Source organism: Montipora capricornis, chromosome 2, assembly GCF_036669925.1.
Source record: "Montipora capricornis isolate CH-2021 chromosome 2, ASM3666992v2, whole genome shotgun sequence".
Classification (NCBI taxonomy): Eukaryota; Metazoa; Cnidaria; class Anthozoa; order Scleractinia; family Acroporidae; genus Montipora; species Montipora capricornis.
The window spans coordinates 51068831-51086036 of record NC_090884.1 but is presented as its reverse complement, the minus strand read 5'-3'; the positions used below and the strand labels follow the sequence as shown (position 1 = coordinate 51086036).

At 40.3% G+C, this 17206-nt stretch overlaps 1 protein-coding gene, 1 long non-coding RNA gene and 1 pseudogene across 6 annotated transcripts in view; 1 reads left to right on the top strand and 2 right to left on the bottom strand.

Moving 5' to 3' along the window:
• Window positions 1-1021, bottom strand: part of LOC138026209 (FIGNL1-interacting regulator of recombination and mitosis-like) — a 32593-nt gene extending 31572 nt beyond the window's left edge. For 4 of the 5 annotated variants that reach the window (XM_068873445.1, XM_068873460.1, XM_068873468.1 and 1 more), the window contains exons 1-2: window positions 883-1010; window positions 503-542 (exon numbers count right to left, since the gene is read on the bottom strand). In XM_068873445.1, coding sequence (XP_068729546.1) covers window positions 503-542; window positions 883-930 — 88 coding nt within the window. In that variant the 5' untranslated portion in view covers window positions 931-1010. Of the gene's footprint in view, window positions 1-502; window positions 543-882 lie in introns of all 5 variants that reach the window. The other variant, XM_068873453.1, reaches the window with a different exon arrangement.
• A 339-nt stretch (window positions 1022-1360) lies between these two features.
• Window positions 1361-17206, top strand: part of LOC138037471 (DNA (cytosine-5)-methyltransferase PliMCI-like) — a 28852-nt pseudogene continuing 13006 nt past the window's right edge.
• Window positions 14637-17206, bottom strand: part of LOC138038095 (uncharacterized) — a 7189-nt gene continuing 4619 nt past the window's right edge. Inside the window, exon 2 of the long non-coding RNA XR_011130185.1 lies at window positions 14637-15327. This is a non-coding gene — a long non-coding RNA (uncharacterized lncRNA). The remainder of the gene's footprint in view (window positions 15328-17206) is intronic.

The following is a 17206-nucleotide window of genomic DNA, read 5'->3' as shown; positions in this document are numbered from 1 at the left end:
GCAGAATTTTCACCTTGAACAGTGGGAGAGTGTCTAATTGGCGTGGGTGGGTGGGTCGTGGGTCATGGGTCCCTAACCCTTTTTTTATCAACGACTGGAAATTCTCGAAACATACAAGACCTAAGCTAAGACAAATTTGGATCGAGCACTGAGGGAGCTAATATATATCTTTTTTTTATCTTCAAACAAACACGACCCACCACCCACGACCCACCTACCCACGACCCACCCACCCACGCGATTTAGCCTCATCCAACAGTGGACAAAATATCTCTTAAATTAATATTCAAGGGAATCATTCTTCAATAAAAAATCATTAATTCTTTAGAACACAATGTTTTGGTCACTATTAAAGGGAGTCCCGGGTTGGGAATTTTCCTTTTTTGCACACCAAGCAGTGGAGTATTTTAAGTGTCAAGAAAGAAGAAAATTGAGGTGCTAACTCACACAACTACGTATACACCCAGACTCCCTGCATTAGACTAATATAAGCCATGCGTACCTAGCTTTTCCTTGGTATCCACTGCCTCACCAAATGATTTCTTGAATAAAGACATTGTCAGTCAAGGAGAAAATGGTCCCAAATCCTCTTAACTCCAGGTTTGTGGTAAACAATAGCTGGTACATCACATAATTGACTTATATGCATATTTGTTTCGAATGAGATTTTACGTGAATTAGTGCTGAACCTGACCGTTTTCACTGAGTAGTGCAGGCATGCATATCATGGAAGAGTAAGATTGTCAATAAGCACACACTTACCTCATGCTACGAACTGACCATCTTATTATCGCCTCGTTTATTAAACGACACTAATAAACTTAGACAAAATTGAGCTTGATGCACGATGCATGATTCAAATCGATTATTTGAAAAGGATACAATGAGAGACGTTAATTGACTAGAATCAGTCTGGCTCTGGGAACCCATGCCAGGAAAAGGTGGATTCAAATAAATTCTTCAATTCATTTTCAAATTAACCTCAATCTTCCCGCCATCTTGGTTCGGTTTGTATCGAGAAGCAAGCAATCTGGGCAGAGCGCCATTCCTGGGGGAGGAGAGTGGGGAAGGATAGTAGGTTCAGTATCTTAGAACTTGGGGTGTCTGCTGGGTGTTACTTTAGTTCGATGAAAAGACCCAAAAGAAAACATCGCTTTCAGGAAAAACCACAAAAATTATCCTCCCCGTCCCTTTCCCGAAAAGGAAGGCAGAAGAAGGTGGTTGCAGTTGTCTCAATCCAAGAGAAGAAGACTCTCGGCACGAGATCTCCCAGGTGACCTCCCAGGTGACCTCCCAGGTTAGGAATTACACCCTGGTGTGGATAAATTTTGGCGCGAAATTGAGAACACAGGGTAACCATATTTAAGTAAACCCTCGAATCAAGTAGTGTTTTGTATTCCGTGTACCTTCTCTACTTACTAAGAAAATGGTACATTTGAAAGAGGAATTTCCTTCAGGTATCTCAGAAAGGTGAGATTTTTCGATTTGAGTGCAATCGCCTGAACGAGCAATGATTTTTTTTTAGATAATCCTGTATATAGGTCGAGCAAATGGCTATCTTGATCTGCGTCTGTAGCTAGTTTTTCACAATCCTTCGATCCGTCAATGTATTGAAGTAAGATACTTATTCTCTGAGTTCTTGCAGGTTATCAGAGCTTGAGGAAGAATATAAGGACGGTGATATCACTGAAAAGGTAATTGACGATTACTAAATCATTCGATCTTTGCATGAACTAAGCGGTATAAGGTGCATTGCCGAGTGATGCCATGGTGCGTGGGCTTGATATAATCAGTGCTCATATGCGTTCTTTGTATCCTATCAATCTGAATCTTTTGATTTCTGTTATTCGTAAACGTCTTCTGCAAAGATAAGTTTATATACCGTTGTTGATGTCAATATAATTATTTGCTTCGCTCACAACGAGATATTTTATGCACAGGGCTATCTACGGAAAAAGTGTAAATTGATGAAGTCGCTTCTGGCAAATTCCCTCCAAGAAAGGTAAGCTCAAGAAGTACTTGTATTCTTCTTGTACATAAGATGATCACTTTCGAGATAACTGTATTTCAGAAAGAAAATTATGATAAACGTTATTTCAGAATTTTTGATTTCAGTTACAATAATTAAGATAATGATCCTTCCCACTTTGATTTCCAGAATTCAAGAAATAGAAGATGATTTTAAAGCAGACAAATTCACAGAGGTAAGCTTTGAAAAATCACTCGAAATATGACATAATGTAGTCATTCTAATCTTGTCCTTTTACGAATTGCAACGACTACAATAGTATTTTGTTTATTTGCGACCCAACTAGCAGTAAGAAACGATGGTATCATGGAGAGCCGACATGTCGATCGACTAGCAACCGCAAGCCATTTCATATATAGGTTGAGCTTCCACTGATGATGGCCAATGCATTGATCATGATCGTGTCGCTAGCTGCTTATCGGTCAAGTGCTGGTGACAGATCGGCCAAATATCGGTCCTGTATCAGTCGATCAAGCAAGAGTCAGCCAATAATAACTTCTTACTAACCGAGCACGAGGGCTGTACTGGGGAATATTGGCCCGAGGTCGTGGCAGTACGGACCGAGCGCAGCGAGGTCTGTACAAAAACGACTGAGAGCCAATATTCCCCAGTACAGGTCGAGCTAGCTCGGTTAGTAAGTAGTTTATTATATGGTTTTTTAATTACCTTTTGCTTTGTTTTTGCAAGCCCGTAATCGGCCCGTGGGCTTTACGGGAGAATAATGCCCTACAATTCAGTCACAATTAGCCAATCAGAGCGCGCGTTATATCGGCTACAAACACAAGCCATATAATAAAGACTAATCAACGAACATCAACTTATAGATTACAGATATCTATCGGTAAGTGGATCAAGCATCTGAAATATGATGGTGAAATGTTGGTTATGTGTGGGTGGATTGATTGATGGTTGATGGTCTCGGTACACGGGCGTTACTAAACACAGGAACGGAACGGAACGGAATGGAATGGAATATACCGGAATAAACCGGAATACGCGGGAATGAGGTGGAATAACACCGGAATGAAACAAAATGAACAAGAATGGTACTGGAATATACCGAAACAAGCCGGAATGACACCAGAATGACACTGGAATGAGGAGGAATGACACCCAAATAAAGTGGAATATACCGGAATGAACCTGAAAATGCCAACATTTTGTGTTTTAGTTAGCAACGACCGATTTTCCATTGTTTCAGTCAGCTTTTGTTGTGACCCATAATTCCCTAAGGGAATTGCATGTGTTTTTGCCTTTTGTAACATTTGGAACACTTCGATCACGAGAAAATGAATAATTATTTGTTGTGGAAGTAACATTTTTTTTCGTGAACAAATACAGTAGCAAGAGAAATAGAATGTTATTCTAATTGTTTTTGTCTATGGATCTCTGTGTGAGTCAGAAAACCCGTGAACATTTTTATTTCATTCTGACAGGCCAATTGTGTATTGACCAATCACAATCAAGTTCAGTGAACCACAAACTAATTACTGTTGCTGCTTGCTTTCTTCCCATGACCCACACGTGATGGAGATATTTGGAAATAGATTCGTTCAAACGGCCGGAAGACTCTTTTTCTCTTCCTGATGTTAGCAATAATGCCATCAGACCTGAACGCAGTGTTTCCTTATTTGAAGAAAGAAGTCAGAAGCACAGAAAAAAGATCGATCGATCAATCTTCGTTCAAAGCCTTGTTACTTCTCCTTTACTGTAAACTGTTTCTTTTTTCTGTCAGTCTCTCTATTCTGCAACACTTATTCATTCACAGTCTAGAATGATAAAAGATTACTTTTTGTTCCTTGTCATTCCGGTCCACGCTAATCATCTTGATTCTGGTGTCCTTCTGGTTTATTCTGCCTTATTCTGTTGTCATTCCGCCTCGTTCCGTTATACAAATATATTTTGGTACCATTCTTGTTTATTCAGTCTTATTCTGGTGTTTATTCCAGAGTCATTTCGCCTTGTTCCGGCATATTCCGGTATATTCCGCTTTATTTGTGTGTCATTCCGGAGTCATTCCGGCTCATTTCGGTATATTCCGGTACCATTCTTGTTCATTCCGGTGTCATTTTGCCTTGTTCCGGCATATTCTGGTTTATTCTAGTATATTCCGTTCCGTTCCGTTACATTCCTGTGTTTAGTAACGCCCCTCGGTACACCAGCGGTCGGCTCTTATTCTACAACCCACCAACGTACATGTACATGTATCAGTTGAGGGTCTATCAATTAAAGATTGACGTATTGACCGATATATCAGTCTATATGTTGATCGAGTTCTGGCCAATATATCGGTTGACTAATGGCAGGAAGTCAATCAGGCGTCCATAACATGAAGGTGAAATGTCTCTAATGTATCGGATTTACAATGATTGACGATCGATGGTCTCTATCGGTAGACTGGTGGCGGACTCTCAGTTGATAGTTGGTCGATATGTTGATTGGGGTACCCGATAAGATACATGATCCAAAACATTTTTTGCAGGAGCAGTTCATTAGTCTTCTTAAGGAAGTTCTCTCAGAGATTGGGCACAGATCAAGCAATGGCTGTGATGCAAAACCATCATCTCCAGTTGTTACTGGTAATAAGGATAGCGACGATCTGACAGTGGCTGAAGAGCCAATGGAAACAGCTGTGGACATAAATGTTAGAGACAGCTCCATTGTGCATAATGAAATGGTTGAAACCAACAGTTCATTTGAAAGGCAAAGTGTGTCAGCAGAGTCAGGTCCTGGAACATCACACAACAACTCAAGTGATTGTAATATTTCTGATGGAGCAGTTGAGCCATCATCTTCAGAGTGCAATGAAAAAAGTCCATGTTTGCAGCCTATTAAAGTATGCTTACAAGGTACAGTCGTAGCTCCTTAATTGTTTACCTCTGAAAAATGTACTGTTCAAGAAAAGAGCTAAGGTGTCTAGATACTGTATGTGGCATTTGAGTCTTTGATAGCTGCCAAAATTCTTATTGATTGTCCCTTAAAATCTTTGGGCCAGCATCAAAACTGCATTAGTTTAATATTAAGTAAAGTATATTTTGCTTTAGATTTTCGAACATCACCTTTGCACACAAACAAAGAGTCTCCTCCAAGGGGAAATAAGGTGAGTTAATATATATTTGATTGCTGTTTTTCTTCATGTACATGTATGTGTGTGGAGAACAAGCTCACTGACTGAAGAGCTGTGTACCTATATATGTAAGCAAATCTCTCCGATAAGTTTCGTTATTTTTCTGGATCAAAGCAAAGAATTTTTGTCAAGTTATACACACAGAGTGAATGGAATACAACAAATCAAGGTAAAACATTATTTCACCAGCTGCTTGCATCCTGATTCTGTAAGCTCTGGTGTGTAACATGCAACAATAATTTATTTCTTCCCCAATTCATGCACCATTAATTTCTTTTATCACTTGAAATTGGCTGCAACTTAAGGAAATGATAAAAGATTGAAAAAAATATGACATTGGTTGTGCTTGCAGGCCTTCAATAGAGAGGCTGATTGCTTGATTGAATTAACTCTTTTTTCACATTTTAACAGAATAAAGCTATTTCACCAAAGGAGAGCAAAAAGCAGCCTAGTATTAAAGAAATGTTTGCTAAAAAGTATGTGGTTATTCTTTGTTTGCTTCATTAGTATTCTTCATTGTGGTACACCATGACACATAGCAAAAAACTGTGAACCTGTTGAGTTGTTTTAAGCATCCTTTAAGCACTATTCCTTATTGACACTTTTGTAACACACACGTATATGTATAAAGATTTTAAGAAGTTATTACGGTACAATTTTGTACAATATGTCAACATGCGAGTCACACAGTTATTGAAAGCAAACTGTTTTAAAATGCTTAGACTTAAAGGCAATTTCACTGTCATGTAGTTAATAGATCGTGACAATGTTATCTGTAACCCTTTTGTGGCGGCTCTGTTTTCCGTGTAGCATTTGTGCTGTCTAGTTGCCAAGGTCAGCAAACACTAAGGATTTATTGTATTCTTGCTTCAAACTTCACGGCTTTGTTGTCACTAGCAGGCTAGTATGATCCACGGCATTAGCGCTTTTTTCAAAGTTCTATTCGTGGCTAAGACTTGACACATGTAACACTCCTCTCATAGTCCAGCTCTTCCGACTGGCTATGCCAGCGGACATTTGTCTAGCTATAAAAGCATATGAAAACTATTTAGAGGTCACTTATGTTCTGTTGTTCAGCACAGTTAGCACTCAATATATTAGTGTGGTTTACGATTTTGTTTTTTCTCTCCCTCCCTCCCTCCCTTTGGAGTCGAGGTTGGGGCCTTTTTGTATGCATTTCAATAAACACGGGACACTCCTGTGTGGTGCAGTAAGTCTGCGCAGCAACCTCCCCCAAGCTTGTTGGCTGCATTGCCTTTTGAATATCGCCTGCTAACCGATACTCTTGTCCTATCCATCATGTGATGTTTTGCATTCAACTCGTAGTGCTGAGGAGATAAGTGAGGTTCAAGACCCTTACAGTACTAATATATATTATGTGATGAAAAGCTTAAATATTGTATCGTAAGTTGTCAAGTTTTTTGCCTGATTTGGCTCCATGCAGCATTTCTTTGAAAAACTACTGTAGATTCTTAAAAGTCGTTATACTGTGATAATGCGTTATTTGTGTTATGCGCATTTGATCATATGTAAATGGAATTTGCGCACTACAAGTATTAAACTATTATTATTATTATTATTATTATTATAAGCAGTCCTTTTTCTCAGAAGCGAGGAACAGTGCTGTTCTAAATTCTAGAAGCTAAAACCCGTGATTGACAGTGTTATATCTCTCTTATTGGAGCACATGATCTGAAATTGCCTACATACATACAGGCCAGAACAGTTTACTCTTTGGTAATCGCATTTCATTCATGCATTGTGTTGGTGGAGTTGAATTATGTGATTGAAATTTGTATTGCTTTAATTCATTTAGCCCTCTGAAAAGAAAGAAGACTGAAGATAGCACTGTGGGTGTCATAACTGGCCAAGGAGAGTCATCATCACAAAATGATGATGCTACCAACTCCGTCAAAGTATGTATGTTATTTTGACACTTTGCAGAACCTTGGTTAAATTACCCTTAATAAATATACATTGATATCAGAAAAATAGGGTATAGACCTGGCTTATGGAGTTTTTCTACTGGAGAAGTTAAAAGTAAAGTGATGTTTTCAGGAAATGATGCCCATAGAAATTAATGTGGGCATGCAACATTAACAGTTTTTTCTTCACCAAACAGTAAACCTGCAGGACCAGTGAACAATGATCAGTGTTTCTATTCTCATTATGTTTGATCTTACCTTCAATCTTTGAACTCTTAGGATGGGAAACGCCAGAAGATGACAAATGGTGACTGCAGTAATAAAGAAAAAAGCTGGGAGGATCCAGAACATGAGAGGTAACAGTGCACCTTTGCCATTGCAATACCTTTGTTATTCCTATTGGTCTTTATATAGAATTACATGTTAATATAGTGCTGCCTAGCATTCATTTCTGCCGTCATCAATATTATTATGCAGGGGTTTCAATAGAAGCCGGTTACCGGCGGTATACCGCCGCCTACTTTGCCTCACACCGCCGGCTAGTTTGCCTTGATCTTCACTAAAAATGCTATCATAAACTTGTCAAACGGCCGCCTTCAATGGGCTATCATGGACGGCTATTTCAGAAGTTATTGAAACCCTTGATGACAGTTACTAGTCTAGAAGCTAGGAGGTTATTGCTTTTATTTTTAGTGGTAGTGGTAGTGATATTATTTTTACTATTAAAATTATTGCTACTTTAATTATTTTATTGTTATGTCTATATATACTTAAAAATATTGTAATCTTCCCAAATGCACTAAATTAATGTTATGGTAATCCAAGCCCCTATTGCCCTTGCCACCAATGTACTTAATTTTTAAAATACATGTAGAATATAGTCGTGTCAAACAGTTTAATGATAGTTGCTACATCCTAGTAAAGCTGATTTCACAGCAAAGTTATTTACTTCTTTGTTCTTTCATTTTTTGTACAATATATAGCCTCTTAAAGTGCTTCATTATTGTTTCTATAGGAATAGTGCAAGAGAATCTTCTGACTCAATAAAACGTGAAGTTACAAAGGCACAGGTTAATAGATTAGTATTATTATGCAGCATGATAGCATACTCAAAGCTTTATGAACATGTCTAATAGGTCATCAATAATATTATGTTTATTCCTCACTGGCAAGACATTTGAATAATGGACTGTCTAGAGTAAGTAGTAAGGATTGCCCTGTGGAAACGCTCTTACCTCCCACCTCTGCAGGCCCTGGATCACATCTTAAGTTGGTATCTGGGGTGAGTTTCAGTAGATCTCAATCTTACTCTATGAGTTTTTCTCCGAACACTCTGGTTTTCCTCGCTCAGTAAGAATCAAATCCCAGTCTATTTCATCTTGCTTTGGTGCTGTGCTCCGAGGTAATGTCGTTTTCAGGGGCTGAGCACCTACAACTATAGCTGGCCGCAGAGCTCCTTTGGTCCAACCTCTTTGAGCTGCATCCTTAAGAATTAAATCTCTGATTGCAAGACAGGGGGATTAGGATTAGCCAGATATTTATTTATTTGTTGTAATACGTGCACTGTACGATTAAACTTCCTGCTTTTCTCGTTCAAGTAATGGGCTAGTTGGTGTTAGAACGACATGAGGAAAGCAGAGAGGTTTAATTTGTGCCAAATAGTAAACCAAGGTTTAACTTTGTAACTGTTTAAAAGTTGTAGTCACATTATGAGAATACATTTCTCAGCAAAATGGGAAGGAGTCCAAGACCCAAATCTTGGCAATTTCCCTCCTAACATCAAAAACTGAACAATAAACAGAAGACACTGAAATAAACTGTTTGGCACAGAGACAAGTTTTATTGAAATTAAACAAGCCCCTCCCCATCCCCCCGGATGCCAGAAGGAGAACGGCTTTCAAGAAGCATCATGAGGTGTCCCCTTACTCTTCTCCCCAACTTCAACACTACCATGCACTGTCATTCTCAAACGATGAACTATGATCACTCTCATCATCCTATTCTCCTTCGAAACTCCTCATGTTCTTTCTACTGTTTTAGTTTTTTAAGACAAAAAATATTCATCAGTTATTGTTATTTTAGCGTCACCGTAAAAGAAGCTTGTTGTCATTGTTTTGAATCGTTTCTTCTGCACCGCATCCACATCTGGTCTTGCTCGTTTTCTGTCATTTCCTGTTTTCTTCACTTCCGTTGATTTTCTGTTATTTTCGATGGGTCAAAAGGCAAAAGTTTGTTTTTCACTCCATCTATGTCCACATCTATCTTATATTCCGTTCTGTATGCACAGTAGGATAACTCTGTTGAAGACAGCACATTGTTCAAGACACAAGAAACTAATAAATTGCGCCGGAGTGAAGGACCAAGACAACACCGCTGATGTGCGTCCGTCAATTTCTGCATCGAAATCCGAAGGCTTCGTAGTCCATCTTCTTTAACTTTGCTCTGAATCGCCTTAGTACTCTCACACCACGAAATCAATGGCCGTTACTTTTAATAGTGAACTGTCCAGTACAGTAGGCCTCTTTGGGCAAGGAATGAAATTTATTATTCTGGAGCGCACTGATTGGCTGAATTTTGATCGCTTGCCCAAAGCTAAACTTGTAAATGGCAGTTCACTTATCACTCACCTAAAGCAATTCAGAGCAAAGGTGAAGAAACTACTGTAGCTCGTTGACATCGGTCTAGCTGTCTTTTAAAGAAACGAGAATGGAATTTAAAAGGGCAAAAGCCAGTTTCAAGGCGCTTGAAATACAAAAAAGTAATTCAATAACAAGTATCCGATGTGCGATGTTTCAAACAAGTTCAACTTCCGGCCTACAGATTTAAAAGTCTCCTTCGCAGTCATGACGTTCGAAAATATGAATAACTGCAGGCGTCATGTTCAGTATTTACACACAAGTTATTCACCTATTAAGAAACGAATGAGCAATTTTTTCTTATGCCTTACTTAGTAGTTAAATTTAATTCGGGAAGAGCCATATTTTTCAGTTGCTTTCAGACGGGGATGAGAACGTTGTAGAATTTGAAAAATCCAGGATGTTTTTCGCATTTGTTGTCTCGCATGCGTTCTGGGCAAAAAACTAAAACAGAGGGCCAGATTCGAAGCGAAAATAAGAACAGGCCTGTTTAGTTCGGCAATCGATCAAAGGACAAGCAATAACATTATTATCAGTGTGTCTATTTCATGGCTCGGCAGTCGAATCCCCGACCTGTTATGTTGTATATTCGCTACAGGCATCATTCGGTTGACCTAAAGACGAAAAAAAAAAGTTTCTGCTTATATGCTATTAAATTTAAATCGCACATCGATTTAGATTGCTGTTCATCAGCCGTTCCAAAAAATTTGCATCCGGACGGTTTGTATTATCCGGTCAAATAAATTTACATCTGTTCGCACGGCTTGTGCTATCGGCTGCCGTTTGCTCCTCTCTGATTGGCTGACAAGAAACAATCATCCAATCAGAGCAAATGGTGGCCGGTGTCACAGTGATATGTGTATCCCCGTGATATGTGTATCCCCGCACACATATCACTAGTGATATGTGTATCCCCTTCAAAATGGTGGCCAGTGATATGTGTATCCCCCACCCCCCTCCCCTCTACTTCAGTAAAGACCATTTGCAGCGGCGCCCTTGGTGGCTTGTGCAACAACTTTATTGCAAACAGATCTGAGAAATATATCCAGCACTCTAGTTCAAAAGGCTTACGTTTCAGCTGATGTTGTGATTGTGTTCTTGATCCCAAAAAAATTCTGTGGACAGAGTAAAATAAACTGGTACACCCTCTTCGAGGTTATGCAACGGCTGAGATCAGTTCTAGAAATCTGTTGCGTGTTGCGCTGTTTAGAGTGTCATCCCTCCTGCAACGCGTTATCTCCACTGTTCGAGATCATTGCTGTGTTTTGCATCCATACTTATGATTTTAGTAGGTCAGTGATACAGATATCACTGTGCCATGAAATAATTAGTTTTACAGTATGCGTATCCCCTGCACGCTTTTGTAAGAATTTTTAATCAAGAAATCCCTAGCTTTATAAACACGTCAGCGGCGTGTGGACTACAGATGGCTTTTATTTTATTTCTTGGGTTAATAGCAAATTTAACGGCTGTGTGCATGGGGATACACATATCACTGAGACATTAAATTCTTAGTGATATGTGTATCCCCTTTACGACTGACCTTTTAGAAAGATGTTCAGATAACAGAGTTTGAAAGTCCACTGATTTCCCTTGCTGTATATAAACTCAGCGTAAACACTACCAGCACGTTTGGACGACTTTTCTCAGTTTTATTTCTTGGGTTAATAGCAAATTTAACGGCTGTGTGCATGGGGATACACATATCACTGAGACATAAAATTCTTAGTGATATGTGTATCCCCTTTACGACTGACCTTTTAGAAAGATGTTCAGATTACAGAGTTTGAAAGTCCACTGATATCCCTTGCTGTATATAAACTCAGCGTAAACACTACCAGCACGTTTGGACGACTTTTCTCAGTTTTATTTCTTGGGTTAATAGCAAATTTAACGGCTGTGTGCATGGGGATACACATATCCCTGAGACATAAAAATTAGTGATATGTGTATCTCCTTTACGACCTTTTAGAAAGATGTTCAAATAACAGAGTTTGAAAGTCCACTGATTTCCCTTGCTGTATATAAACTCAGCGTAAACACAACCAGCACGTTTGGACGATAATTTTCTTTCTTGGGTTAATAGCAAATTTAACGGCTGTGTGCATGGGGATACACATATCACTGAGACATAAAATGCTTAGTGATATGTGTATCCCCTTTACGACTGACCTTTTAGAAAGAAGTTCAGATAACAGAGTTTGAAAGTCCACTGATTTCCCTTGCTGTATATAAACTCAGCGTAAACACAACCAGCACGTTTGGACGATAATTTTCTTTCTTGGGTTAATAGCAAATTTAACGGCTGTGTGCATGGGGATACACATATCACTGAGACATAAAATGCTTAGTGATATGTGTATCCCCTTTACGACTGACCTTTTAGAAAGAAGTTCAGATAACAGAGTTTGAAAGTCCACTGATATCCCTTGCTGTATATAAACAGCTATAAGCTCAGCGTAAACACTACCAGCACGTTTGGACGATAATTTTCCTTTATTTCTTGGGATAATAGCAAATTTAACGGCTGTGGGGATACACATATCACTGAGACAAAATTATTAGTGATATGTGTATCCCCTGTACGAATGTTTGAAACTCCACGGAAATCCCTAGCTGTCACAATATTAACACACTAGCGTAAACGCCGCCAGCAACCTTTGACGATAATTATCTCTTATTGGGTGAGTAACGGAGAAATACTACATGAAAGATATTGTGTATAAAAAATCCGACCAAAAGATGGCATTTGAACCCACGATCGACCCTCCGTAATCTAGTGGGATGCTATAACCACTGAGCTACTAAAGACTCTACGGTGAGCAAGGATAAAGTGTGTTACAGCCGAGGCTTTCATCTGACTGCGCGATGCAGTTACGAGTCATGTGGTTACGTGAAATATGATGGCTGTGTGCATGGGGATGAAATTTGACTATGTGATGGCGTTATGCAGTTCTACTTAAAATACCCACATTTCACCCTTGCTCACGACAGAGTCTTCAGTAGGTCAGTGCTTAGAGCACCCGACACGGAGGGTTAGGGTTACAGGTTCAAATGCGATCTGGGGCTCGGATTTTTCGGGGTTCCATTTGATTCACCATATCGTTCATATAGTATTTCTTGGGTTAATAGCAAACGTGCATGGGGATACAATCACTGAGACATAAAATCAGATAAAATTATTAGTGATATCCGTATCCCCTGTACGACCTTTTGGAAAGTTGTTCAGCGAACTGAGAGTTAAAACTCCACAGAAATCCCAAGCTGTATATAAGCACACGTTTGGACGACAGTTGGCCTTTATTTCTTCGGTTAATAGCCAATTCCACGGCTGTGTGTAAGGGGATACACATATCACTGAGCCATAAAATTATTAGTGATTTGTGTATCCCCTCTATGACCTTTTAGAACTGAAGAAGTTACACTGATATCCCTTGCTGTATACACAGCGTAAACACTACCAGCATGTTTTGGCGATAATTGGCTTTTAGTTCTTGGGTTAATAGCAAATTGCATGGGGATACACATATACTGAGCCATTAAATTATACTGATGCACGCTAGGAATGTATTTTAGTGGAAAGCCTAAGTACTTGAATAAATTGATTTTTCCTGGCATCTCTGTTTCGGGGATGGAGACGGAATAAAGAACAATGAATAACAGCTTATAGAAAAAAAGGAATAAGGAATATTTAGCGCTTGAAAATTCGGAAAAAAGAATTTTACCGTTCCATTAAAGAATAACGAATACGGAAAAATAAACATCGAACAAAATTTCAACAGTAAATAAATAACTGAGATCTATTTACTCCGCTTCCATCCCCGACTCAGTTGTCCTATCCCTTCTAAGTCTGCCGCACCGCTCGCTTTCGTCACGAAATCCCAGCAACACTTTAGATCACATACAATAGCCGTTTTCGCGGGAATTTTGTCTCGACTGTGAACATTCACAAGATGGATCCCAGAAGATACGGTAACATAATTCAATATTTGAGAGCAAAGGAGTACCCAGCAGGCGCAAGCAAAGCAGAAAAGTCGGTTTTAAGGAGATTCGCAAAGAAATTCGAATTTGATGAAAAGACCCAAGTGCTATTCTACATTGACCAGGGTAACAATGGAACACCGTTTAAGCGCATGGTCATCCAAGAAGATGAAAAATTGAGAGTTTTTCACGAATGCCATTCCTCGAGTTTTGCCGGTCACGCCGGTCGAGACAACACTATCCAAAAGATTAAAGACCGCTACTACTGGCCTGATTACTATAAGGATACTGTTGAAATGGTGAGTACATGTGATGGATACTTGCATAATAAGGTCTTTATTGTGTGACACTATAGTTGCCAACTCTCAAGCCTTTGAATGGAACATTAGAAGCGTTATGGGTATGAGGGGAGAAAAGGGCAAGGGGGAAAAGGGGAACGGGCAAGGGGCAGAGGGGGAATACGAATCAAAAAACATGGGAAATTTGTGGCAGGAAATCCTCACTGAGCAAGCAACCCAAGATATCTATGTTATTGAGGCAATAAAATTACTGTATCAGCTGTTACCGTATAGCTCAAAAAATGCTACCATTTTGCATCGGAATATAACAACATTCCTCGTCTCTCCAAAACTGATGTAATTTTCCATCGGTTAGGCGTTACCTTAGGTCCAAATATGATGCAATGTGTAACGTGTTGATCACGCGGCACATTTACACAGAAAATGACCAAATTCGAACCCACGTTAGTAATAGGAAGAAAAAGGTCCACATTAATGAAGCGACCTCCCCTCTTCCCAGCCACCTACCCCCCTCCCCCCTACCCCCGAAAAAAAAAGGAGAAAGAAAGTTAGCGGGTAAATGACACGGCACCAATTAAGAAACCTTGGACAGTCACCTGCTTTTAAAAAAGATGACTTCAAAGTATCCTTCAATTGAAGTTTTACTGTTAATATACCTTTATTTGCTATGCTTTGCTATCAACAAAGTGCGGATGCGGATGACCTTAAGCTGCTTGTATTGCCAACTTTAACCTAAGGAGTACTACTGTAGTACTGGCACAAAATTCCATCTAGCTCTTTCACAGAACATAATTTCCTGTCCAAATTACATATTGTAATAAAAGAATTTGTATGGTGTCAACTTCTTTTACAGATCAAAAATTGCGACCGGTGTCAACGCAACACTTGTGAAAGCAACAGCTACGACGTGCTTCACCCCGTGAAAGTGGTGGCAAAAGTTTGGTACCTTGTCGGTATTGACTTAATTGATGCCGGCATGGTTTCTGCCAAGGGAAATCGCTATCTCCTGACCATGACAGACTACTTTAGCAAGTATGTCGAGGCCATTCCCCTGCCCGACAAAAGTGCGTTAAGCGTAGCTAAGGGCCTTTATAAGGCATATTGTCGCCATGGAGCCCCAGCTCACATCATATCAGACCAGGGTAGAGAATTCGTGAACCAGGTAGGTTGAGGTGTTGTTTGTCAAGACGAAGTCTCGTCGATATCCGTGCAGCAGGTAACAAGTTAATGTCGATGCACTGCATCTCTTCTTCAGGTGTGCGAGCACCTTATGACGACATTTGGAGTCCAGCAGAGGATCTCATCACCATATCATCCTGAGACTAACGGCCTAGATGAGAGATCAAACCAGTCAATAAGGAAGTGAGTATTAGATTCACATTACGTTTAAAGATAAAAACTGTAAAGGTAATTATTGTGGACGAGCACAAATTGCTTTTTTTCTTGTTTTTTTTTTCCCATATTATGTTAGAGGGGGCCTCTTTCATAAGTATGGAATGCAAGCAATATTGTCTCAAAAATTACCCGATTCATGCGATTGCTACCATTAAAATGGATTGTATCGATTCATAATCGTAGAACCCTGATCAAGAATAACCCCAAACTGTTTGGAATAGGCCAAGGAATAGATACACCACATTACTCGCTGAGTTTGATTTTCTTTTGTCCAGTGCAACACGTTTGTTTGACTCCTTGATTTGCCGTTAATTTAAATCTTCCCTGTGTCCTAACGTTTACACTTCTGTTCAGTACCCTTAGAAAGACTATGGATGAAAAGGATGACGAATGGGACGAATACACGGATGGTGCTTTGTTTGCAATTAACACCAACAAATCTAACACTACCAAATGCAGCCCATTCTTCCTCATGTATGGTAGGCACCCGCGTTTGCCTCTTGAGGTAGAAACGTTTGTAGAGAAGGTTGTTGATCAGGGAGAAATGGAGGAATTGGTAAAGGATTGAGATGTTCTGCAGGAGCATGTAGGAAAGATGTCAGCAACAAGAGATGTGCTTTTCCCAAAAGTTCTGCAAAATATTGAAGCTGCTCAAGAAAAGCAAAAACAACAGTACTTAAGAAGGAAAGGAAAATTTGCTTGCATTTTTAAGAATGGTGATACTGTCCTCCGCCGCAATATGCTGCAGAAAACAAAAAAGGGACACAAAATGGAAGACCAGTGGATTGGCCCATATACTGTTGAAGAGCTCGACTCCAAAAAAGGAACCTGCAGGCTGCGGGGGAAGAATGGTGAACTACTTCGAAGGAAAATAAACGTCAAAGACCTTAAAATGTACAGGGTCCAATCCACACCTCAGCATCCAGCAACACCATTGCAGCAGCCTGCAACATCATCCCAGCATTCAGCACAATCACTCCAATCTGCTAAGTACCAAAAGCCAGCAATGGCAGCTCAACACTGTGAGCCATCCCTTCAGCGGGCACCATCCCAGCAACCGGCAACATCATCGCAACAGCAAACACCCCCAAAGCAGACAACCATACCTCAGCAGCCGGTGCATTCCAAGCAGTCAACACCATCCCAGCAGCCAACCCCCCAAAAGCAAAGAACCACACCTCAGCAGCCAGTGCCTCCCAAGCAGTCAATACCAAATCAGCAGCCAACACCCCAGAAGCAAAGAACCACACATCAGCAGCCAGAGCCTTACAAGCAGTCAACACCAAACCAGCAGCCAACACCCCAAAAGCAGAGAACCACACCTCAGCAGCCAGAGCCTTACAAGCAGTCAATACCAAACCAGCAGCCAACACCCCAAAACCATAGAACCATACATCAGCAGCCAGTGCCTCCCAAGCAGTCAATACCAAACCAGCAGCCAACACCCCAAAAGCAAAGAACCACACCTCAGCAGCCAGAGCCTTACAAGCAGTCAATACCAAACCAGCAGCCAACACCCCAAAAGCAGAGAACCACACCTCAGCAGCCAGTGCCTCCCAAGCAGTCAATACCAAATCAGCAGCCAACACCCCAAAAGCAAAGAACCACCCCTCAGCAGCCAGAACCTTACAAGCAGTCAACACCAAACCAGCAGCCAACACCTCAAAAGCAAAGAACCACACCTCAGCAGCCAGTGCCTCCCAAGCAGTCTATACCAAATCAGCAGCCAACACCCCAAAAGCAAAGAACCACACCTCAGCAGCCAGAGCCTTACAAGCAGTCAATACCAAACCAGCAGCCAACACCCCAAAACC